A 24,462-nucleotide genomic window follows, 5' to 3' on the forward strand; every position below is an offset into this window, starting at 1 on the left:
CTGAGTTGCCGTTTATTGCTACCATAATGCATCCCACATTTTAAGAGACGATCCTATGATTGAATACGACAATTTGCTTAAAATAACATGCATTGATGTGAGAATAGCTGTTATGCGGCCAGACGTTTTAGTAAGTTTCCACTACATTAGTACTTCTACTTTCCGAATCCGGGTGGGTACGTGCCTAGTACCAACAAAAGACGAAGATCAAAGGCAAGGAAGAGAGAAAACAAGCAGCAGCTGTTTCCAAGCACTCGCGCTTGTGCTGGCTGCGGGAGCGAGCAGCAGCAGCGGGCCATATGTGTTTAATTGGCACGTGCGCCGCTGCTCGCTCCCGCAAGGTGGATGCCAGCACAAGCACAAGCACAAGTGCTTGGAACGAGCTGACCGATTTCTAAAGGTCATCTCCTAGAGCAACGCATTTGAGCTGCCTAGATGACACCTAAAAATGTCTTGGACCCAGCTCTCTCTTCTAAAGAAAATGAAATAGTTTCTTTCAGAAAGCAACTTCAGAACTGCTGCTTGTAGGAAAGTACCTCTTTTTGTATGACATCCCCTAAGTTTTTGGACTGATGCTGCTGGTTTTTCGTCTCTGATATTCACAAGGCCATGCTGTCCAGGCTCTAGGGCATGTGCACTGACCCCCAAAGTATGTGTACAATTGGCTTAACATCCAACTGGCTTATTTAACTTGCCTATATACCTTAATATATGGTAAGAGAGCTACGCAGGGCTAGTCAGTAAAATGTCACTAGTGGACTGCAGCACTTAATTGTGCCACCTCTACAGTGACAATGGTAAAAACTGACTATAGGCCTGCCACTGCAGCCTAGTCAGGCAACGTTAAAACCTAACCCTTTTGCCTGGTCAAACCTACCTTTTTAATACTAAGACTTCTCTATGCGTGGCTTCCCGAGTAGACCACAGGAGGGAGTACTAAATATTAAAAAGAGCGGCATGCTCCTCTTGAGTTCAACATGGCTTCACAGTAGAATACAAAACTGCAGTTTTCACTGTAGTAAGGCTGGTGGTCCCGTTGCCTAACAGAGTTGCACTAGTCAATGCACTAGGTGCTAACTTCCATTTGGGACCACTAAAGATATTACTCCAAGGTATCAAATTGGGTGTTTCTTACTTATTGAGCGTTGTGGTACTTCTAAATGCTTAACATTTGTTCCTTTGACTAAGCCAGACTGCTCGGTGCTACAGCTACCCGAGATTTTGTTAAATAACGTAACTGGAGGTGGTAAGAGATTGTGACATTGGTGTATGGTGAGGCCCTGCAATCACATCAGATAATAATCCACTTTCCAACTCTGTTCAAGCCCTCAAACTCTCACATCTGGATGGTGATAGCGCCCTGCTCCATAGCCCCCCAGACTCCACAGTGGCACCCGTTAAGGGCACCTTGCACACCACACCTCATCCAAGGCCTAAATATGATCACATTGCCCCCCCATCCTGATGAAACTCCAATGGCTCCCATTGCAGGTACGCACCATCTTCAAAACATCAAGACCAGCGCACCCTCTTAATTTGCAGGCCAGCTTGGCATCCATTTTAATCCTTGCAATTCATGAATTAAGTTTCACCTCACTTTAGGCACTTCAGAGTATGTTAGCAGTTCAATAGGTTGATGTGCACATGGCAAGTAGCAGAAGTGCCTGTGGAGTGGTGCACATCACCCTGCTGCTATAATGTTTTAATGAGCACATGTGTGCCGTTTGAAGCCTGTAAAATGAGGAGTTAGTTGCTAAGTCTGAGGGCATCCATGTCATAGGAACCCAACACAATTTGAAAACCCTGTTCCAGAAAAATGAAGTCTACAACACTATTAGATTCCCATGCACCACTACTTATTCTTTTTCAAGTTTAAACTTTAGAGGACCAGCTCAGAGTAAGAATAAATATTAAACTAATAAACAATGAAGTTCCAGGGCCAGCCAGATGGCACTGAACCATCATGTCCATGGAAGTGTCAGACTGTGTTCAAATTCTACATAAAGATCCATCAACCGAGCACTAATCTGTTCTTGCTAAGACATCTTTGTTAAAGCCAGCTGTGGCTGAAAAGAGTAGTAAGGTTTATACAATCCCTCAATCAAAAGTAAATACCACAAGATGCAGTTACACATATACAATAGTACACACAACTTATAATGCACAGGAGAACAGGCCAGAGGTCAATCCAGGGCAAAGTACATAAACAGAAAATAAGATTACCTTGTTCCTATCCCCTGACCATTGGTTCCAACAAGAGCAAAGAGAGACTTGAATCCTTCAGGTGTGAACCACTGTAAGGGGAAAACAACAGACCTTAAAGACCGTAAACAAGATGAATAGGCAGTGAGGAAGAAAAGACAAATATTGTAGAGTTAAAGGAAAATAATAAAGAGAGGTACTTTTAACACTGTACATTCCACCATTAGGACTCACCTGGGTTACAGAGTCAGTTCTGGGTAGCTGCTTTGGAATATTATCATTATATAAAAATGTAGAAGGTAACTAAAAATATTGTGTGTGTTTTTTCACTGAGAGTTTGAGTGACTTGAAATAAACAAGAAAGCGAAGCACTACCCGTTTATAATTTTACTCAGAATTTCAAGATGAGAAACATCCCTAAAACAATTTTATGTTGTAGAAGGTTACTAAATGTGACCACTATCTCAAACATGCTTTTCGAATTTGGTATTTTAAACACAAATACATCTGGACTGAGAGACAAGCTCATCTAAAAGAAGGCCAACATAAATCCCAAAAGCGATAACAGGAAAATTCACAGAGCCTTGATTGCTGCTGTTCAAACAGGCTATAGATCGATTGCGGTCTGTGAGTACTGTTTCATCTGTGTCAAGTTCTAGGGCCAGCTCTGGCACAGTGTGTCCAATTTAGGAGGAGACCTATGGAATAGTCCCATAGTTTGATTAGATCTATCCCATATCTATGCCTTACTTAGAGTACAGTGTCCAATTCTAGAAGATTTTAGAAGCCTCGTCAGAAAGTTTGAACCCACTTCTGGAGACACTGGCAGCAACACTGATTATCACAGGTACGTAGAGCATGGGTGTGAAGCAGGAGGAGGTTATAAACATGGACAGGCATGAAATATGCAGACACGATGACGAGGTAAATATGAGACAAGAAGAGATGAGGTGATGTTGACAAGAGAGAGAGGATGAAGCGGGGAAGAGATGAGACAGAGGAGGAGAGGAAGGGTTAGGTTGAGGGTGTGATTAAAGTGAGGGTGGTGTGATGCTGAGAGGAGGGTAAAGTTTGAGAAGATAATACAGTAAGGAGGAAGACAAGTTGAGCAGCAAGTCTTTATGCCCAGAACCGGGTAGCTGCCCAGGAGAAGGGTGCACAGAGGACCAAATTACAGTGTTTCAGGGTAAAAAATATTCGACAAATTCCCCATCTTGGGGAAGGAGTGGTTAGAGGGTTGGGGAAGGAGTGGTAAGGGGGTTTAAAGTGCAACTCCACCCTTGACCAGGGAAAACTTGTGGTGGCGTTAGATGCAACGATAAAAGGCATCCATGGCAGAAAGCCAATTGGATTACTAGTTCATCATGCAATATCATTTAGACAGCCGCTCATTTGCAGTTTGCATAGGCTTACCACTCACCCTGCTGAGCCGTTCTTCATACAGGGCTTCCACAAATAGTCCACGCAGAAGATCGAGCTGGCCCTGGAGAAAGAAAACATCACAGGAAAATGGGCAGCTGTCTTTTATTATGGAATCCCAACACATTTAGCCTAAACTAGGGAGGTGGCAAGTGTAGATTTGGGCTATATAAGGAAGAACAACCTTCACACTCAGTAGAAGGCAAGGTTGTCACCTTAATCTGTAAAAAGGATGTTACCTTCCTTGACAATGAAACTGTAGGGGCTTTACCCCTCACATACGGATAGAAATAATGGCTTTTTCTCATCCAAAGACGGAATACCCTAAAAACATTCTGTTCCAGGTGATGCCATGAGCTCCACTTTAGTCTGGGGCTGCCATGCCTCTCTCTCATCCTCTCTTTTGGAGCTACATTAGCTTGTCTACTCCTCCTCAGTCTCCCTTAAATGGAGATGGCATGACCAACTCTACCGCCTCATTCATCTAGAAAGAGAGTGGAGGGACATCTCCCTCACTGGATCGGGGTGGGAGTCGGTTTACTTACCAGGACAAGATGGCAGATGTATCAACTCCCTCCAAGTAATACCACCCCCGTCTTATGTCAGAACAGCGTTCACCTTTACTCGCTCACTAAAGTCTCCTGTGTGTCCAAGGAAGACATGACGCCCCAACCCCGGCCTTGACCAGGGAAAACATGTGATCCCCTTGTCCAGGTAAGACTAGACCCACACATCCACAAAGCATACCAGTCTCACCCTAACCTAATCAAACCTGGAACACAGCCCGCCCTCCTCGTTTGAGGAAGGCACACACTCCTTGTTGGAGAAACATATACACTGCTCAACCACTTCACCAAGAAAGAAAGTTTCACACACTAGTGGATTAGGAACAATAAGACTCATCTTTGCCCACGGAACCAATTGACCCTCCGTGACATACCACAACTATTTCCAAGAAACACACCGCCTGTTTCATGGCTGGGAAAAAAAACATAGCAACACTCACTTTCTTGAGTGAAAGCATAGCCCGAGCCTTGTTGAAAGAAGCCATTTATCACCACTGATCTCCAGAGAACCCATAGTTAACCACTAATACAGAAACAACACACATCTCCTTTTGTTCAATGAAAACATCCCCTGCTATAAAACATGCATCCCCCAGCTGCAAGGCATGCATCTACCAAATACAGGGAGGATGAAGGGTCCCCCAGGTCTGAAGAAGATTCAGCCTCCCTCCCCTGTGTCTGGGTAAAAAGCATCCTCTTCAAGGGAAGATGCAGCTTCCCCCAGGTTCAGGGAACCTAAGGTACGGGGAAGAGGCAGTCTCCCCCAGTTACAGGTCCCAGGCATGGGGAAAGACACAGCCTCCCTCTGGTACGGGGAAAGACGCAGCATCCCCCAGGTACGGGGAAACACGCAGCCTCCCTCGGGTATGGGGAAACACGCAGCCTCCCTCGGGTACAGGGAAAGAAGCAGCCTCACGTAGGTTTAGGGAAGACGCAGCTTCCGCCCAGGTGCATGGAAGGTGCAGCCTCCGCCCAGGTGCAGGGAAGGCGCAGCCTCCGCCCAGGTGCAGGGAAGGCGCAGCCTCCGCCCAGGTGCAGGGAAGGCGCAGCCTCCGCCCAGGTGCAGGAAAGGCGCAGCCTCCGCCCAGGTGCAGGGAAGGCGCAGCCTCCGCCCAGGTGCAGGGAAGGCGCAGCCTCCGCCCAGGTGCAGGGAAGGCGCAGCCTACGCCCAGGTGCAGGGAAGGCGCAGCCTACGCCCAGGTTCAGGGAAGGCGCAGCCTACGCCCAGGTTCAGGGAAGGCGCAGCCTACGCCCAGGTTCAGGGAAGGCGCAGCCTACGCCCAGGTTCAGGGAAGGCGCAGCCTACGCCAAGGTTCAGGGAAGGCGCAGCCTACGCCCAGGTGCAGGGAAGGCGCAGCCTCCGCCCAGGTGCGGGGAAGGCGCAGCCTCTGCCCAGGTGCGGGGAAGGCGCAGCGTCCGCCCAGGTGCGGGGAAGGTGCAGCGTCCGCCCAGGTGCGGGGAAAGCGCAACCACCACTCCGGTACGGGGAAGGCGCAGCCTCCACCCAGGTGCGGGGAACACGCAGCCTCCACCCAGGTGCGGGGAACACGCAGCCTCCACGCAGGTGCGGGGAACACGCAGCCTCCACCCAGGTGCGGGGAACACGCAGCCTCCACCCAGGTGCGGGGAACACGCAGCCTCCACCCAGGTGCGGGGAACACGCAGCCTCCACCCAGGTGCGGGGAACACGCAGCCTCCACCCAGGTGCGGGGAACACGCAGCCTCCACCCAGGTGCGGGGAACACGCAGCCTCCACCCAGGTGCGGGGAACACGCAGCCTCCACCCAGGTGCGGGGAACACACAGCCTCCACCCAGGTGCGGGGAACACACAGCCTCCACCCAGGTGCGGGGAACACACAGCCTCCACCCAGGTGCGCGGAACACGCAGCCTCCACCCAGGTGCGGGGAACACGCAGCCTCCACCCAGGTGCGGGGAACACGCAGCTTCCACCCAGGTGCGGGGAAGACGCAGCCTCCACCCAGGTGCGGGGAAGACGCAGCCTTCACCCAGGTGCGGGGAAGACGCAGCCTCCACCCAGGTGCGGGGAAGACACAGCCTCCACCCAGGTGCGGGGAAGACACAGCCTCAACCCAGGTGCGGGGAAGACGCAGCCTCAACCCAGGTGCGGGGAAGACCCAGCTTCCAACCATGTTTTTCTCCAATACCTTTACTTGTTACCGGGATTTTTTAAATCCTGTAACTCACTGATCCTCATGTAAAGCGCTCCGATAACTCTACAACTAAATAAATAAATAAATAACACACAGCCTCCACCCAGATGCTGGAAAGACACAGCCTCCACCCAGATGCAGGAAGGACGCAGCTTCCCATAGTCCTGAAATTAAACAGGCTCTTTAAAGTTCAGGGGTTTATACAGCCTCTCTAAGGGTCAGAAACGTGTCCAAGGAGTGACACAGCCTAGTCCAAAGAGGGCATGTCCTTCGCCTAATTCCGGGCAGTGGCATAAGACAGGCCACCTTCGGAGCAGGGGTCCCTCCACACTCACCCAATAGTCCAGGAAAGTTGTGGTGTCTGCTCATCCAGAGAAGAAATTGTATCTTTGGGGTATGAAAGCATGTCAGATTTTCATATTTTACACAAAATAATGGAGGCCAGTGGAAAGAGAAACCTACAGGTGCAAAACAGATGGCTGGAGAGCACTGTAAGGATGGTGATAGATGAAATAAATGATTGTGTCTATTAACATTAATGCCGAATCTAATTTTGCCGCTGCATGGAACTGGAAGATTCCGGGTACATCAAACTGTCCAAAATCACTCACACATTTGATGAAGCTGGGAATTCGCAATAGACCACAATTTCTTCCTATTTCGGGGCTCTTATCTTACATTTATAAAAGGTTAGAAACATGTCACTGGTGGAAAATGAAATAAAATATGTTTAATACTCGAGAAACTGAAAAGCAAAGCAATGAAAGATTTAGAATTAAAATCCAAGAAAAAAAATAGAATATTTGTCTGGAGTACCAGGAAATACGTTAATCTCGCATAGTATTTATGTTGTCTAGAAATAGGTACTTGGAAATATGAAGAGCTATGAAAAAAGTAGCTGTCATTATCATTATTCGAATGTGAAAAAAAGAACGCGAGTGGGTGGGGATGCGCATGGATTGATGGCAGTGGTGGGACAGCAAATCAGAGAGAACCAAATTAGAGGAAACACAAAAACCTATGTGAAGCATACTTTCTGGTAATTTGTGTAGCCATACCTTAAACTTGTCCCCCAGAAGCTTGTGGACAATCTCCTCCTCCTCATTGGCAGTCTTACTGCAGAACTGTGAGAAGAGATTCAACCATCGATCCTTGTCCTTTGCCTGAAAAGGTAAAACCCAGAAGTTAGGTGAGAACCTGTTGTGTGGTCAACATGCCCACGCATGATGTGTACAACAGCCAAGAACGACAGCAAACTAGAATTAAAAAAAAAACATTAAAATGACAACTTTTACACAAAATGCAGAACCACTTATACAGACCTAAATAATGAGTCACACTTCCTTTTATATATACTCTTTTCACAAAGAAACCTGCTTACATAATAAAAAAAACTAACAACTGTGCCACACAAATCCAAAAGAGCACAGAATACAAGACCTATCATCATAAAGAAAAGAGAACTAAGAAGCAGGCCATCCCCCTTGCAAGTCAAATCAAAATCTCATTTGGAATGGATTCAGAAAGGGCATCTGGAAATGTCAGAGATCTACCCACCGTATTTGAGCTGAATTTTGAATAAATGTTTTACTTGCAAGTGTTTCACCAAGAATCCCAATAGAAAAAAAGCCTGAACTGGGTTTTCCCAAAGTGCACCTGAGTGCTGGACCCAAAAGGAGGTAAAGTGCCTGCCTGAGATCCAAGCAAGAGGAAGGACTGAAGCCAAAATAATATTGCATGTCAAAACTCTGCTTGGCTTAATGCCGAGACCAGTAGATTATCATCAATTTTTGTGAAGGCTGTGGAAAAATAGAATAAAATATGGGCCGGTATGAACATCACCCACTTCACCCCCTAAGAACACCGGGAACGGAGAGGGTCATCTATGCAGAGCTCATGCCAGGATGGGATGGAGTATATCATTCTTCTCTGCAGACCCATGGAGTTGAAAAATGTCACCTACTAAGCAGAGTAGCAAATTAGGGTAACAGCACCATAGGAATAAAAGTGTTCAAGCACTTGGGGGCTGAGAGACTCTTACTAAAGTGCCACTAAAGCAGTTTTCTTATCAGCTGCCTCTCTTTTATACATCTAGCTGGACAGTCTTCTAGCAGTCAGCCGGAGCGGCTGCGCTTAGCGCTGCTAGTTAAAGAGACATTTCAGCGATTGATCACCGTCATTGCACCATTGACTTACTTCAATCCCCTGAGGAGCAGCCAGTTTGAGCTTGAAACAAGCATTTGCAGAGAAAGGAGGAAATATACTGCGGAGGCGACCTCCCCAGTGCTGAACCCTTTTTTAAGTTTGGCGCACTTTGAACTTAAGCCTCCATAACCTTTTTACCACACGTGGTTTCCAGGACAAATATGCATCTTGTTTTACCCACATGTTGGGGATTCTAAAGGTACCCGGGTTTGTGAATTCTAGGTGAGGACTGGAGGAGAGGATTACGCTGCATGCTCTCTTCACTTTATGCACAGCAGCCATTATGTGAACAGCAATAAATACTTCTTGTTTCCCATGATCCTTAGGGAAAAAGTCAACATTCCAATAAGAAAACAATGTCCATTCAAATAGAGACAGGGACCCTTGATAATCCTTTGTTGCCGTCACCGCCCCCTTTTTCGTCTCTGCTCCTCCAGCTTTTTGCTGCAATCCTTTTGCTTCTATATATGCTTTTTCTGTGTGATTTTTTGTTAAAGTGGTTAAAATTGCTTTTCCAAATATTGCGTTGCCACAGGAACGCTAGTTGCTCCTCCACTGCCACTATTTGTGTTGGTTTGAAGAACAGCAGCACCTGGGTCCTCGCGGTGTGGCTCTGCAGCCCCTAGAGGGAGCTGCATCATGTCAAACGTGCGTAGTGCGTCTCGCTGCCCCACACCGGCGCACACCTATTTGCTTCAAATACAGCAGTACAGCCATATGCCTGGAGCTCCGACACCCTTAACGAGGGTCTGTTTTATTGGTACTTAGCGCGCTTGGTGTTTATAATTCTTAGGACACGAGCCCAGGCATGACCCTACCCCACTGATTGCACCGGGTGCATATTGTCAAGCAGGGCCTAGCAACCCTGTCACTGGCCCCATAGGTGGGCTAACATACTGTGCATGGAAGATACCACTTGTTACCCATCACTTGACTGGCTGGAGATCCCAGCTTCTATATTATTAGTTAGCCTAGTGCCTAGCCATTCACTAGGAGGAGGAGAATGTGACACACCTCACCATTGATGACTGCTTCTGTGAGGTCGTGGACGCTTCTATGTCTAAAGGCGGCCACCCTGGAGAGGAAATGGCAGCAATACGCAGAACGCTGTTTTAAACCCCTCCCTGGGAGTGAAGACACTGTAGTGCTTATGTCCCTAGTACCTTGGGAGGGCCCACCCACCCCCACCAGCACCACTCCACAAACAAAAGTGTCCTCCGCAAAATGGACAATGTAGCAGCAGTCCTCTACATAAACCATCTTGGGGGGAACATGATCCAAGAATTTGTTGAATCTCTCCCGAACCCTTTGGGACTATTGCCTAAAGCATCAGATCTCAGTGTCAGCAGAACACCTACTGGGAGAGGTAAATCAGGCAATCCTGGCACATTTAGGATGCAAGTCTCTGGCACTTACACCCATCAGTGTTCCAAGCACTTTGCGAAAGATGGAGCCAGTTTACGGTGGATCTTTTTGCCTCTCGCCTGAACTTCCAAGACCCGAAGTACTTCAGCTAGCGGCCAGCCGCCACAGATGCTTTCCTCCAGGAGTGGCAGCAGGAACAGGTATCCGCTCGCAACTAGCATGCGCCTCTCAACCCAGGTCAGTTGACAAGTGGCGGACATCACCCTAGTGACCCCCACCTGGAGATCGCAAGTCTGGAATCCAGTTCTTCTAGACTGATTTACAAAATGAATATACAGGGATGTATAGTATATGTTGAACACATGATGCTCAGAGCCAACAACTAAGCTGCAGCTTGCAATGATTTTTCACTGTATACGGATCACATGTAAATCCATTAGGCAAAATCAAATGAATGAAAAATGGGTATGAATGAAACCTATGCATTTTTTTTAAAGGTACCCAAGATATTACGTTTAGGAATAGTGGTCATTTATAGAAGTCTACATTTGGGAGTTACCTATACTAGCATTTGATTCAGAGGGCATTTTCCAAAATGTGTACTATCTTGCACACTGGCTTACATTTAGAAGCAAAAAAATGGGGAGAAATTCAATTGATAATAAAAATGTTCTGCTATTCTGCATCCTCGCTATTTCCAGATAAAAACGGTCCCCCACTTGTGTGGATAGGCCAAGCACCCGAGACTAGAAATGCCCCAAAATGCAATATGGATACCCTGTTTTTGCCTGGAAAAATTGACGCATTTTGGCGATGTGGATAGCTGTGGTCTTTGGGCCAGAGTTGGCTACCACCCAGGGAAATCTATTAACCCATACCATTTCTGAAAACCCGACACCAAGGGAAGTCCAGTGTAGTGTGACTGACATGGATTTCATCACTTGTGTGGTTGGGCAGATTGCGCGAGACAAAAACAGATTGCGCAAGACAAAAATGCGCCAAACCATGGACCATGTGAAGACCACATTGACATCCTATGGTCCCAGATTTCATCCTTTTCTGCCGAGGGTGATGGGCCTACCCACAAAAGTGGGGTATCGATTGTATTGGGAGAAGTGGGGGAAAGCTTGATGGTAGGAATTTTCTCGATCACTGCAGTCTCTGGAACTTTCCTTTGCAGAACACTGAGGAAAATGCACGATTTTAGCCCCAAAAATAGAATGGTGTATAGGGCATTCTCAATAAGAAAATTTAGGATTTACACAGAACCTGAAGAGTGCAGCTAATCATCATGGCAAGTGATAGGAAATTGGAATCTTGTCACTCAGTGTCGGCCCATATGTCAAAAACTATGCCCAAAAGATTACACATTTCCTCTTGGTTGCCATGGTGATGGAGCGCTCTAGGCTTGGGGGAGCAGAAAGACTGTGGGGCTTCAGAAGTGGAGTTGCAGCCCTATATCAGGATGGGCCAGCCTCCACCATTTTTTAAATATCCCAGGCATTTAGTTTTGCTTTATACCTCTCTAGGGGCAGAGTATTTACTTGCAATCATCCCCTCGGGGAAAGGAGGGCAGAAAGACTGTTGGGATTTAGAGCTGGGGATAAGGTCTGATGCGGGGCAGCTGCCACCAGCACATTTTTCTTCTAAACATACTAGGTTTTAGTGGGCTTTCTGCCCCCGCCTGGTGGGGGGGGGGGGAATTGAACCTTAAGCATGGATCCACTTGGGAGAGGCACTGCTGGAGAGGGGACATTGCCCACTTCCAGCAGTATATCTTCCACTTGGATCAGTGTTTGGAGGGGTGGTGTTACGGCCCCAAGCACCGATCAAAGTGAAAGCAGTCCGAGTTAGTTGTGGGCACGAGAAGAGCTCTTCCCTAGTGCCCCAAATTATTTTTCAAGAAAAAAATCATTTTAATACAGATTTTGTCCTTAATGTGATGGACAAATCATAGACATCCACCGCAGTAATGAGGCAATGAGTTTGACGTGAGCGGTTCATCTACTGCATTAAAACACTTACATTCTGCTGCAGACTTTCACACAATGAAAATAAACAAGAATTTTGAATTAATTGTCCACAGCAATTAATCTATTGTGTGCCCCTGTGCAGCATGAGCTCTCTAGTTGGACAGCACCTTTTCAATGGGGTGTTTAATCCTCTCAGATGATCAGCTCTAAATAAGTCAATATGGCACTGCCTTTCAGATTAGTGGGTAGATGAGATTTCAATTTGGCAGCATGGGGACAAAAATCCTCTCAATTGCCTTGGGAAGTCATGCTCGACCTGCTCTCATACGCTTTCCTGAACAGCCTTTTATTTTTGTTCCAGTGAGCTCCACAAGCATGAGAGTCCACTGGAGATGCTCAATGTCTTTGCGTTTCTGTCATCAGAGGAGCAGTACGCTGAGGTCTGGGGCATCCAAGTGCCTCCCCCTGACTCAGCGCTGGCCAGATGCAAGGACGGACAGAGCGGGGTCTCACATGTCCTGAGCCAGGTCCAGGAGAGGTGAGGTCTGTTCCCCGGGCACACTGGATGTAAAAAACACACCAGGTGTCACCATGGAGATTTAACAGACGCAGGAATATATATCCTTTGCTGTAATAGAGTGACACTCACGATTGCTTTATGAGATTTTTGCTTTGGCACATTATTTGCACTATACGCAGTAGCATTACTATTTAGAACAGAGGCCCTGAAGAAAGCCTGGGTCCCTTTTTCCCATTAGGCTGAAACATGTTGGCCCCCATGCAGATATTTGGTTAAACTGCCTTGTTATTGCGCTGTTCTTGGTTTTAACAGGAAGAGAACTTCCCTATTAAAAATTTCCTCTTTAGGTTCTCTATCCTATTTTAATTCACCACTTTTTATATTTTTGCACTGCACCAGATCCCATCAGATCAATATCACATGGTCGAACAGTGATTGCGGGTCGGATCCCTTATCCACCATAGGGTACGATCTTTGTCTCAATGATCCAGAGACACAAGACCCTAAGGACGACCAAATGATAACATTGATCATCACAAGTCTTTGATGGGAATCCTATAAAAGGTTTTTGATCTACAATCACTGGTTGACCCCTGCTTTTGTTTTTTTGTGTTCTGTCAGAACTATTTAGTCTTGACTTTAACTAGATGTACTATGCTAGACGTCGGGTTAAGTAAATAGGAATTTCCATAATACTTTCCTGTAGAGACCCCTAGGTTTTCTTGTTGTTCATTTAACTTGGTAGAGGGGTACAACCTAGGCAGGTCTATAAATATCCCCCAGGCCCTCCACCAACGTATTGTTATTTGCATCCAAGTGTACCCCACTCTTAGCTAGAGAGGAGACCACCGTCTCACCAACAGTGTCGGACTACAGCAAGAGAGTGATTACAGTACAAGGGCATAACCCTTCCGGTTAAACTGCCTAGCAGCTCTTCTCAGAAAAAGTCCATTCAATCCCCATAACGGGGCTTTTTTTTGTAACTTCACCAGGTCTAGAGCATTCATGTAGAATGCATGTTGTGTGTATGTGTCACATGGTTCACAGGTGGACTGGCGAATGCTGCATAAGAAGTTACTTATCTGGAACTACAGTTCTTCTGCAATGGGATCTTTCTGAGATGCACATGCTTGAATTATTCCCCAATGTAAGCCTGGAAACCCTTGGCACTCTATGTTAAACTAGCAGTAATTGAAAGCAGCAAATAACAGTGAAAACAAATGAAAAACATTCGTAGGTCAAAGCTACTTTTTCCACCTTGGTTCGTGAACTCACCAGAGGCTCCAACGTCAGATTTTTGTAACTTGTTCTCTGCAGTCTCATGAATAGGGAGGAGAACAGTCCATGTGGATCTACGAAAGAAAGCAATGCTGGAGAACTGTACTGAAAGGGGAGTAACCTTTTGTTCTCCAGCACTGCATCTTTCTTAGATTCCCATGCTAGAATTATAATTGGACATTGAGGTATTGGTAGGTTGAAATAATCATTTTAAAGATCTATTTATGCCAAATAGTCTTCTTTATTGATTGGAGGACATCTACCAATAAGACCATCTTTAAAGTTTCTTTATAAACTTGTTAAATGTTTTCAAGTCTAAAATGGGGCACTACTCTTTAGTTTTCTTATGGCGGCTCTATTGCCACTTTTTGCAGTGGAATGAGGATTTCCCGTCACAAGGCCTTAATGGGTTGGTGATACACCCTTTTCAGAGGCACTGGTGGTGGATCTGACCTAAATTCTATTGTATGCCCTGGCTCTGCCATGTCCCGCACCCATTAATATGGTGCAATTTTTCACAAGATATAATGAAATGTCTGTACCACCGTCCTTCTTCTCCCCCCTTCCCCAAACAGACATGGAACGTGAAGGGGTGGACTGTCCACAAAGTCAAGTATGTTGGCTCCTCTTTCGGCCATTAGTGTTGGGCCTCTTTGCGCTGCTGCCTTTGTCCTGATTGCAGTTTCCCATATTTTGTGCCAAGCTGACATTGGGGACAACCTTCCTGTCTGCAAGGATAAAAGGTGCCATCCATTTGCCACACAACTGCAGGCTATTGAATGACATGTCTAGTACCCTTGACAGGACGAAAGTTAGTGCTACACAGCTGATCATGTTTCAAGATGGCACCTGCTGCCATCTGACAGAAGCTGCTATTAGAAGCAGTCAGTGCTATATCTACTTGGGCAGGTGGAGTTGTGCTTCCTTCTTTTACATTTTCTTTTGTTTTGCTTTATCTTGGCAGTCATATATGAACTTTTTAATTCTATGATCTTTATTGAGGTTCCAGAGGATACAATATGCAGATGTAATATACGACAGATTTACATGTCAACATTATGATGCAATCCTCAATACAATCAGGTAAACAAATCCCCAACAGTCTCCACTCACCCCACTGATCTTGTGCCAGTCCCTAGAAACATACTAAGGGGTATCTTGCAGTAACCTACTGGGACAAATCTTTAGGGACAACCTGGCCAAGACACTCCGCTCAGCCTTGGTGACAGTGTGGCTTCCGTGTGCATCATACAGTGGCCCACCCAGTGGGGACATCCGCCGGGGCTCTCCTAAATCAGACCGCATGGCTACCCATAACACCCAATCGTCTTCCAATTGTTCAGCCCTGCAGACATGCTTCATATGTGTCTCCTCCGCAGTTGCCCAGTCAGAAACATCTCTAAGCCAGTCTGAATATCTCGGGGTTACACCCCCAACCATTTTATAGCTATGCAGCGTTTTGCTAACAGTAGGCTAGGTAGAAAAAAACTTTCTAGTAAGATTCTTATTAGTAGGAGAAGGGATCAGCCTCATCGTACGCTGTACAGTCCACCCAGCTGCTCTGTTGATGTTTTCCAGCACTGTCTGCCAGTTTGATGACAGGGATGGAAAGGACCACTCCATGTGTATAAAGTCTGCCCTCAGCCCCCCACAATGTGGACAACTGTTGCTGCGAGTATCATATATGCTATTCAGTGTTTTGGGGGGGAAATATAAGTTTGGTGTACTGGCATTGCTGCTGACCACCCTCAACTTTTCATGAACCTGTATCTAATCTTTTGCGGTCATGTGGTGCTCTAGCATCCCTTCCCACTTGGCTTGAATGCGGAGCGTCGCTCTTTCGTAGGGCCCTGTATATATGAGGTATTAGTCTGCGCCCTCCTGCCATGTCTAACAATGTCACCAGGGTACTAGAGGACGGTAATGTTTCTGGAAGTTGACCAAAGATCACATGCTGTTGCAGTGATTTTTGCATATCGCAAATACTGTCCTATTCCTAGTTCAAAGAATTCTGCAGCGTCTTTCCTTGTGATAAATCACCCAGCAGGGTACAGGTTTTCTAGTGTGTTGCAGCCACCGTCTCTCCATTGCTTTGCTGCCTTTAACTAAACTGGTGCCTGCATTGCTCGCATTGCCTCTTTGTAAAATCCTGCCATTGTGTAATTTGCCCGCTTTGCCTTTAAGAGTGTCTGGGCCAGTTTAGATTGTAGCGCTCGCATTGCCTGATAGATTTTAATTAACTCTGCCTGATTGTGCTAGTGCCTCTGCCCACAGCGTAATTCCCATTGGTGCCCCAACCTGTTCCTGTTTTGCTTTTGCTGCCATTTTGTTGTTGTTGTGCCTCGGAGCCCGTCCTCTCCACCCCGCTCCCGCCTCCCAGCTGCTCCTCCCTCGCTCCGCCCCCTCCTCTATCCACTTATGACAGATGCTTTGGCGCGCCGAAGGTGCGCCAATGGTAAGCCCGTCTACGCCCGTCCGCGCCTGGACCTCGCCCAGCGCCAGACCCCCTGGCCCCCACAAACTCCCCTCCACCCGCATAACATACGGCTCCGCAACCCTCTCAGCACTCAACTCAGGCCGTCTCCTAGACTGCTACCCAGGACACACCCATGGACCCTTCACCTGCCACTCCTGCAAGTTCGACTGCATTAAGACCCACACCAAATCCACAGACTCCAATCAAAGCTCTGACGCTAACCACCTGAAGTGCATCCTACTCAACACCCGATCGGTCCACAGACACGCCATCGAGCTTTGGAACCTACTCGACACCACTTCGCCGGACGTCGCATTTCTCACAGAAACCTGGATGAACGCCTCATCAGCACCTGACATCGCCATAGCCATCCCGGACGACTACAAGATCATCCGAAAGGACCGCATCTACCAAACAGGAGGAGGAATCGCCATCGTTCATAAGAACACCATCCGCATCACGACCAGTTCCGATGACAACCTCACAACCGCTGAACACCTTCACTTCCAGATTCACACCGACCCGAAGACCACACTCAGAGGCACCCTCATCTATAGACCACCCGGACCCCGCACACAATTCAGCGAAGGCATCGCAGACTTCATCAGTCCGCACGCCCTCCCCTCTGAGGACTAGATTCTACTGGGAGACCTCAACTTCCACCTGGAAAATAACAACGACAGCAACACCACCACCCTTCTGGACAACCTCGGACTCAAACAACTTGTTGACACCCCCACCCACTATGCCGGGCACACGCTCGACCCAATCTTCACCTCCAGCAAGCATATCTCCTTTAATCACACCACAGCGCTCCATTGGACAGACCACAGCTGCGTTCACTTCAACTACAAAAAGACTACGACCCACATCCACCCACAACCAATTCCCCGGAGAAACTGGAATAAAATTACCACCGACCAGCTCTTCACATCGCTTCACCAAAACCCTCCTGCAAAATCATCGGACCCAAACCAAGCAGCCACCAACCTCACACAATGGATCAACCACAGCGCTGACGAATTAGCACCCTTGAAAAACCATCAAATCGAGCAAGGCAGCAAAAAAGCCCCCTGGTTTAATGATGACCTTAAGAAATCCTAGAAGATCTGTCGCACCCTCGAGAAAGCCTGGCGAAAAAACCCAACCACCGACAACCTGGCCACCTTCAAGAACACCACCCGCAAACACCACCAACTGATCCGATCCACCAAGAAATCAGCATTCAAGGATCGACTCGACAACACACCCACAACAGCAAAGAACTATTCAACATCGTCAAAGAGTTTACCAACCCCACCGCCGGCACCAACGACATCACTCCATCCCAAGACCTCTGCGACTCTCTAGCCTTGTTCTTCCACAACAAAATCGCTGACATACATAACAGCTTTGGAGACCAGCCCATCCCACCTACCTCTGAACTAAAACCCCCCTCCAACAACCTTTACGCCTCGAACCCAATCACCACTGAAGACACCATCCGCCTGATGAACACCATTCACTCAGGATCGCCAACCAACCCATGTCCCCACCACATTTTCAACAAAGCAGACTCCATTATCGCACCCCATCTTCGAGACGTCATCAACTGCTCCCTCAACTCCGCCACCTTCCCGGAAAGCTGGAAACACGCCGAACTCAGCGCCCTCTTGAAGAAACCTACAGCAGACCCCACTGAACTTAAGAACTACCGCCCCATTTCGCTCCTGCCATTCCCTGCCAAAGTCATTGAGAAAGCCATCAACAGTCAACTCGCCGCCTTCCTCGAATCCAACAAATCCCTCGACCCTTCAGAGTCCGAATTCCGAGCCAAACACAGCACCGAGACCGCCCTCATCGCTGCAACAGACGACATTCAACCTCTACTGGACAACGGAGAAACTGCTGCCCTCATCCTTCTCGACCTCCGATCAGAGGCCACCAAAGTCATCTGCGGCGTACCCCAAGGATCCTCATTCAGTCCCACCCTCTTCAACGTATACATGAGTCCCCTCGCATCCATTGCACGCCAACACAACCTCAACATTATCTCAGCTGATCCTATCCCTCACCAAAGACCCAAACACCGCCAAAACGAACCTACACGAAGGGATGAAAGAAGTAGCCGAGTGGATGAAGAACAGCCGCTTAAAACTAAACTCGGACAAAACGGAAGTCCTCATCTTAGGATCATCCCCCTCCGCCTAAGACGACTCATGGTGGCCACCGGCCCTGGGAACCGCACCCATACCAACGGACCACGCTCGTAACCTGGGCTTCATCCTGGACTCCTCCCTTTCAATGACCAGACAAGTCAACACCGTCTCATCATCATGCTTCAACATCCTACGTATGCTCAAGAAAATCTTCCGTTGGATCCCCACCGAAACAAGAAAGACTGTCACCCATGCACTGGTCACAAGCAGACTAGACTACGGAAACACCCTTTACGCCGGAACCACAGCCAAACTACAGAAAAAACTCCAACGCATCCAAAACGCCTCAGCCAGACTCATCCTAGACATCCCCCGCCAAGCTCACATTTCCAGTCACCTGAAAGACCTCCACTGGCTCCCCGTCAACAAGAGAATAACATTCCGCCTCCTCACCCACGCACACAAAACCCTCTACGACCTAGGACCCGAATACCTCAACACGCGCCTGTCCTTCTACACCCCCGCCCGCCAACTTCGTTTGTCCAATCAAGCCCTCACCGCAATTCCACGCATCCAAAGATTCACCATGGGAGGAAGATCCTTCTCCTACTTAGCGGCCAAGACCTGGAATTCCCTCCCCACCCACCTCCGCCTAACACAGAACCACCTCTCCTTCAGAAAACATCTAAAAACCTGGATATTTGATAAGTAAAGCTCCCTCTCTCCCTCAAGGGCCTGGAGACCCTCTGGGTGAGTAGTGCGCTATACAAATTTAAACTTGACTTGGCATATGGCACTCTCCAAAGCAGTCTTGCAACCGCCCCCTTCCACAACTCACACACCTGGCATCCGGGGTGGGGGACAGGCTTGCCGTTCCCATCAGCAAAACAGGCAGTGATCTCCTTTCATGAGAGACCCGCAGAATTTCCTCTCCCAGTTATCATACGGGCCCAGCCAATGGATCGTATGCTGCAAATGGGCTGCCATACAGTTGAGCTCCATATTAGGAACATCTAGTCCCCCCTAGGTCCTTTCAGGTGTGACAGTTCGACACACTTCCGCTTGTTTGCTCACAACAGCTCAACCACAAGGCTGTCAATGATTTAAAAAGAATGTCTGGTAATCACATATAGAGTGCCCTGGAGAGTGTGCAGGCATCTAGAGAGCATAATCATTTTAACAATGGAACCCTGCCCATCAATGACAGGGGGAGTTCCTTCCAAAAACGTACTGATTCTCGTAACCGGGTGATCACCCTCCCAATTTTAAGGCCCAATAAAGTTTGTTCTGCAAGGGCCAATCTGATTCCCAAGTACTACACCCAGTCTGACTCTCAGGGAAGCCCCTATTGGTAGCCCAGAAAGTCCCCACAGTGGAAATGGCTTGGACTTCGCTGGACTGATGAGAAGGCCAGGTATTTCACTGAACTCTTGAATCACATTCAGGAGTATCGGTACAGAACTTTCCGGCTGCCTCAGATATATCAGAGTATCGTCTCCGTAGAGGGTGGCCACGTGTGTTCTCCTCTACTGTGATCCCTCAGGGGTACATAGTCTTGTTGATGTATGGGCAATGTCATTCCCCAGCTGCCGGTCCTAAGACAGAATGGCACTAGTGTTTGCTATTTTGATTGTCAACAAAGTAAAAACAAAAATTCTCATCCTCACGGACACATGGAGTCTCACAGTACTTTGAGCACTTTTCCCCTGCAGCTGAGATAATGGATTTTGCAGGCACAATGGAACTAAGACAGTCGCCTTTTATTCTTCTCCAGGCTAGAGATTACAATGGAACCAGAGGCCAGGTTGAGCATATATGACAGACGCTCCTTCCAGACATAATCAAGGACCAGGATAGTCATTATGGATCACATTTTTGTCTATAAAATCAAAGAGAAATTACGTTTCTCTGCTGTGGCTATAGGCAAGTGAAATTTGTATGCAATCCTCTCAACAAAAAGAAGTCACAAACAGGCCACTACTTTCTGTCCTATAGTTTGTCTTATGATTGTGACTATTGGTGAAGAACCTAGATAAATCGTCACACAACTCCCAATAGTAAAGAGGACGTGATCAGCAATGGCTGTAATGCGCTCTTTGACAAAGTTAAATAGTTCCTTAGAGACATTGGTGGCTTTGCTAATATGGCTGGTTAAACAGATATTCTGGAGCTAAAAAAAATGGATTATAGAATCTAAGGATCCCCTAATGGCATGAGTCAGATCCCTCAGCTGGAAAACTGGATCTGTAACATCAGTGGGGACAAATATTTTTTCCTACTTAGAAAAGTAAAATTGACAGAGATGCAGAAATGATCAGTCCACCTCAAATGAAGAGAGTTGGATCTAACAGGTATATTTGCCTGGGCTCACACGGAGTAGGAGAGGCTTTAACAAAAGTCTGCATGGCGCCACAGGGGGTCGGAAGCCAGAGAATTTAAGACATCCAACAGCACTATATGCTTCATTCTGAGTGACTTTCGGCAAAGTTAGTCACATTCCCGAACTCTGGATACTGAGCAGCTAGGAGAGCAGTTAACTAATACAAAGTGTAAAAATGCAAGGACCTCCCAGGCTGCTACTTCCTCCCCCACACAAAGGTAACAGCTACAGCAAGATTTTAAAATCATCCCCACAAATAATTTTGAGCTATGTCTCAATAAGTTGGTGATCAATGCTCTCTTTGTTTAATCTCTATATTTAAAGGACATGGCCTAACTACTGAACCTTGCTTTTGTGAGAGAAAGAGTAGGAGGCAATTTGGTGTCAATCTAACTCCAGCTCTATTAGAAGAAAAAAAGCAGGAACTCCAGGGCAAAACACTGCTGCTACTTAAAAGCTACAAGTACCTGCAGCTATACTAGGAGACTATGACTGGCAGCTACAGCTCTTACATGGCGAAGCAAACAAATATGCACTGGACCAAAATCAGGCTGGTTGACAAGATGACATATTGAAAACTAAACGAATGCCATTTATCAATAGCCTTGGGTCACGTCTCAATGCCACTCTTAGGCTCCGACACAGTGGACCACTTTCTTATTCTTAGCAAAGTTGGCAAAGATCAGAAGGGCAGGGGAAGAGTATCTAGAAGTTGTAGAATTCTGTAACTGCCAGACAGCAATAAGGGAAATAGTTTATTCCTTCTGCCAGCCAGAAGGTATTTTTTAACCGAGCTTTGCAGTGATTTTGTTTATCCCATGTCATCAGCAATTTTACTTAACAACTAATTTTCAGCATTTTAAATGATTTCCTATTAACAAAAATAATAATCCATTCCATGGGACATACAAGCAAATTTTGTTGAGCCAGTTTTCAGAAAAAAGTATTTGGGAGAGCTCGTTCAGTCTTTGGAGAGCATCAAAATGTTGATGACACAACCATGTTCAGCTTTTGTGACAACTGATGGCTTGGCAGAGGGATTGCCCAGCAAATTGTACATGCTCAGTCGGAGTATCATAAGCCAACAGCCATCTTTACAGCTTGCCATGCATGGCCACCGGATGAGAGCTCCTCCATTGAGCTCCGGGTTAGGGACAAACTTATCGGTCAATATCCCTGAACAACCCTGCCATCCATCACCCTCTTTCGCTCTGCTGCCATCCTGCATCTTCATACATCAATACAGCGCTGACTTGACCCCGCAGCCCTGCTCAGACCAGCTTTCGAGGACCCGTCTAACCTCAACTTGGACCGTCGGCCATTGTCCAGAGGTGCTGGCTGCTTGATGAATCCGCCGGATGGCCCACTGCTGTCGGATGCCTCACAGCTGTGGACGGACGGAGCCCCAGCCGATCGCTGAATACAGCACACATTGCCTGTGGGGGACCGGACGGAGCATGTGCGCCCTGCCTTGAGACAGTGGCGAGTCAGTTTCCCCTTTTTCCCCCTGCCAACCCGCTGCAGGCCACTTGGGATCCCAGGCCCCCGAGCCTGTGAACTGACGGTTTCAGCTTAGAACGCTTAGGCGAGTTCTCCATCTAGCGGCCTACATTCGACATCCTGGGCCTGTGCCCCGCTGGGAACTGGAGGATCTGTGCGGAGCCCGCAGACAAGCCTCCCATCGCGCAAAGAGTGCACCCAGAGAGAGCTGAGGCCCGGGGGAGTTGTTGCCCGGATGGTGGCGGACTCACTGCTCCCACAACTTTCGCTCTCAGAGGATCAGCGCGGAGCCTGCAGGCGAGCCTCCCACCACGCTAAGAGGGAACATGAGGTTTTGTAAATTACGAATTCGTTCGTGCTCAGCCTCCATTTTGAGATCGCCGCCATTTTGTGTTGCCCTCATCCAGGCAGCTCGGCGAACGCAATGTTTTTCTTTTCGTTTCTGCTTTGCGTGTCAGGTGGCTTCCTCGCCTAAGTTTACTAACGAGTGTCAGGGTCTGGCCGAGTACACTAATTCCTGTCTGAGCTGATTAATCCCCGCCCGGACTACATGTCATTTCCTTTAAGTGATCTTATCTGCTGTCCTTCGCTACACATCTCATGCATTCTCCTGTTTCTCGACTGTCCTTCTACAACACACAGCTGTGTTTTCTCTGCTAGTAAACCGAATTGTGTAGATTAATTTGTGATTTGCTTAAGGGGTCGAGTGACAAACATATGCGGGAACTTGAGTTGCTTTGGACCTAAAGTATTGTCTATAACGTTTGCGTATAGCTCATGCTCGTGTGTGACTGCATTTTTTCATTGTGCTTTATGATATATAAACCTGTGCGCCACGGAGTTAAGTGGCAGTCTCGTTTGAACCTCGTTGTATTGACGACTTCTAAGACCACTGTACTAGCTGCAGCTAATAAATACTATCTTCTACGCCAGACGAAGAGTCTGTGTCTCTGTTTTGACAAGGCAGGTGAATCCCGGGGATTTCAGGCGTACCCTGCGCCACCAGGCTTTAAGGCTGCGGTTCTCCAACTGGCGCCCACTGTGGGGCGACTTCAGTGGTAGCGGTTGAGCCCGAGGGTCGTGAGGAGCCCCGCAGGAAAACTCCGGAGTATGCGCACCACATAATCGACCCCTGCATGTCGGAAGTGGATCGAAGGTCTTTGACAGCGCAGCTACTCCTCTCCGACAGCTGCTGACGACTGCTGCCCTGATTGTCGCCTTGCCTTGGACCCTTCTGAAGTTTTGGTAGAGCGAGACAATAGTCGGACCTTCGCTGGCGCAGAACAATTTTTTAGTTAAGTATTTGGTGGGTCGCTCCCACAGACCTTTGTTTTGTTTTTTATTCTTAGTCTCTGTTCAGTCATTGCAATAACTGAAGCCAAGGGGTAAGTACGATTGTACTGTTTTACTGATTTATACCCTTTGTTGTTAGTGGTCAGTCTAGAGAAGTGACGATGCCTGGGCTGAGTAAGTTCAAAAGATTTTGTTGTTTGGGTTGTAAAAGGGATTCCCAGTTGGAGGAGTCATGTCCGATTCCTCCGGTTGGAACTCCGACTTATGAGCTCTTTTCGAAACATGGTATTGGTCCAATTACCGTTAACGAGACATGGGTCCGATATATGAAAAATAGTGGAGTTTTGAGGTGGCCACCGAATGGTAGCTTCGATCCTGCTATATACAGGATAATTTGGAAACAATTCTGTTCAGAAGAAAAGCCCAGCCGGCTAGGTTTGACTCCTTTCGCCTTTGGCGTAAAGAAGCCAAACAGAAAGAAATTAAACAAGCGAAAAAGGATAAGAAAGCACAAGACATGTCAGTCCTTCAGGCTGCTCAGCAGTTTAAAGATAATGAAGTAGATGATCCGAAGGAGATATTAGAGAGACAACATTGTATGGCGATAGAGAGATGCTATCCGATGTTGCCTACGTCCTCTTCTGATAAAAGTAAGGAATTAGAAGAAGATCCCCTAATGACTTGTTTATTGAATTCACCTCCGCCCCATGTTCAGAATGCGACTGCACCTCCGTTACCCCCTCCTGTTGCTCAACAAGTGGTTGCTCAATTACCGATTGTCCAGCAACCAGCCCAGCCCCTTAATGCTTCCTTGTTTACTTCTGCTTTGCCTTCACAGCTTGTACATCAGCCCCCGCCTTCTCTTGCTCCTATTCTTCGACATGCTACGTCTCAGTCTCCATTGCCTTCTACATCTGTAATACCCCCTATTCTTTCGAGGGATTCCCCTGTTTCACAGAGGAGGCTAGCAGATG

General features: G+C 47.4%; 1 protein-coding gene across 1 annotated transcript in view; it reads right to left on the reverse strand.

Annotated features, from left to right (window-relative positions):
- The window catches only part of SMYD5 (SMYD family member 5), a 135,768-nt gene that overhangs the window by 51,191 nt on the left and 60,115 nt on the right, over nucleotides 1–24,462 (reverse strand). Inside the window, exons 6-8 of the mRNA XM_086960101.1 lie at nucleotides 7,419–7,523; nucleotides 3,623–3,685; nucleotides 2,224–2,294 (exon numbers count right to left, since the gene is read on the reverse strand). Of these exons, the coding sequence (XP_086816227.1) occupies nucleotides 2,224–2,294; nucleotides 3,623–3,685; nucleotides 7,419–7,523 (239 nt within the window). The remainder of the gene's footprint in view (nucleotides 1–2,223; nucleotides 2,295–3,622; nucleotides 3,686–7,418; nucleotides 7,524–24,462) is intronic.

The sequence above is a fragment of the Lissotriton vulgaris genome, chromosome 3_1 (genome assembly GCF_964263255.1).
Source record: "Lissotriton vulgaris chromosome 3_1, aLisVul1.2, whole genome shotgun sequence".
Lineage (NCBI taxonomy): Eukaryota > Metazoa > Chordata > Amphibia > Caudata > Salamandridae > Lissotriton > Lissotriton vulgaris.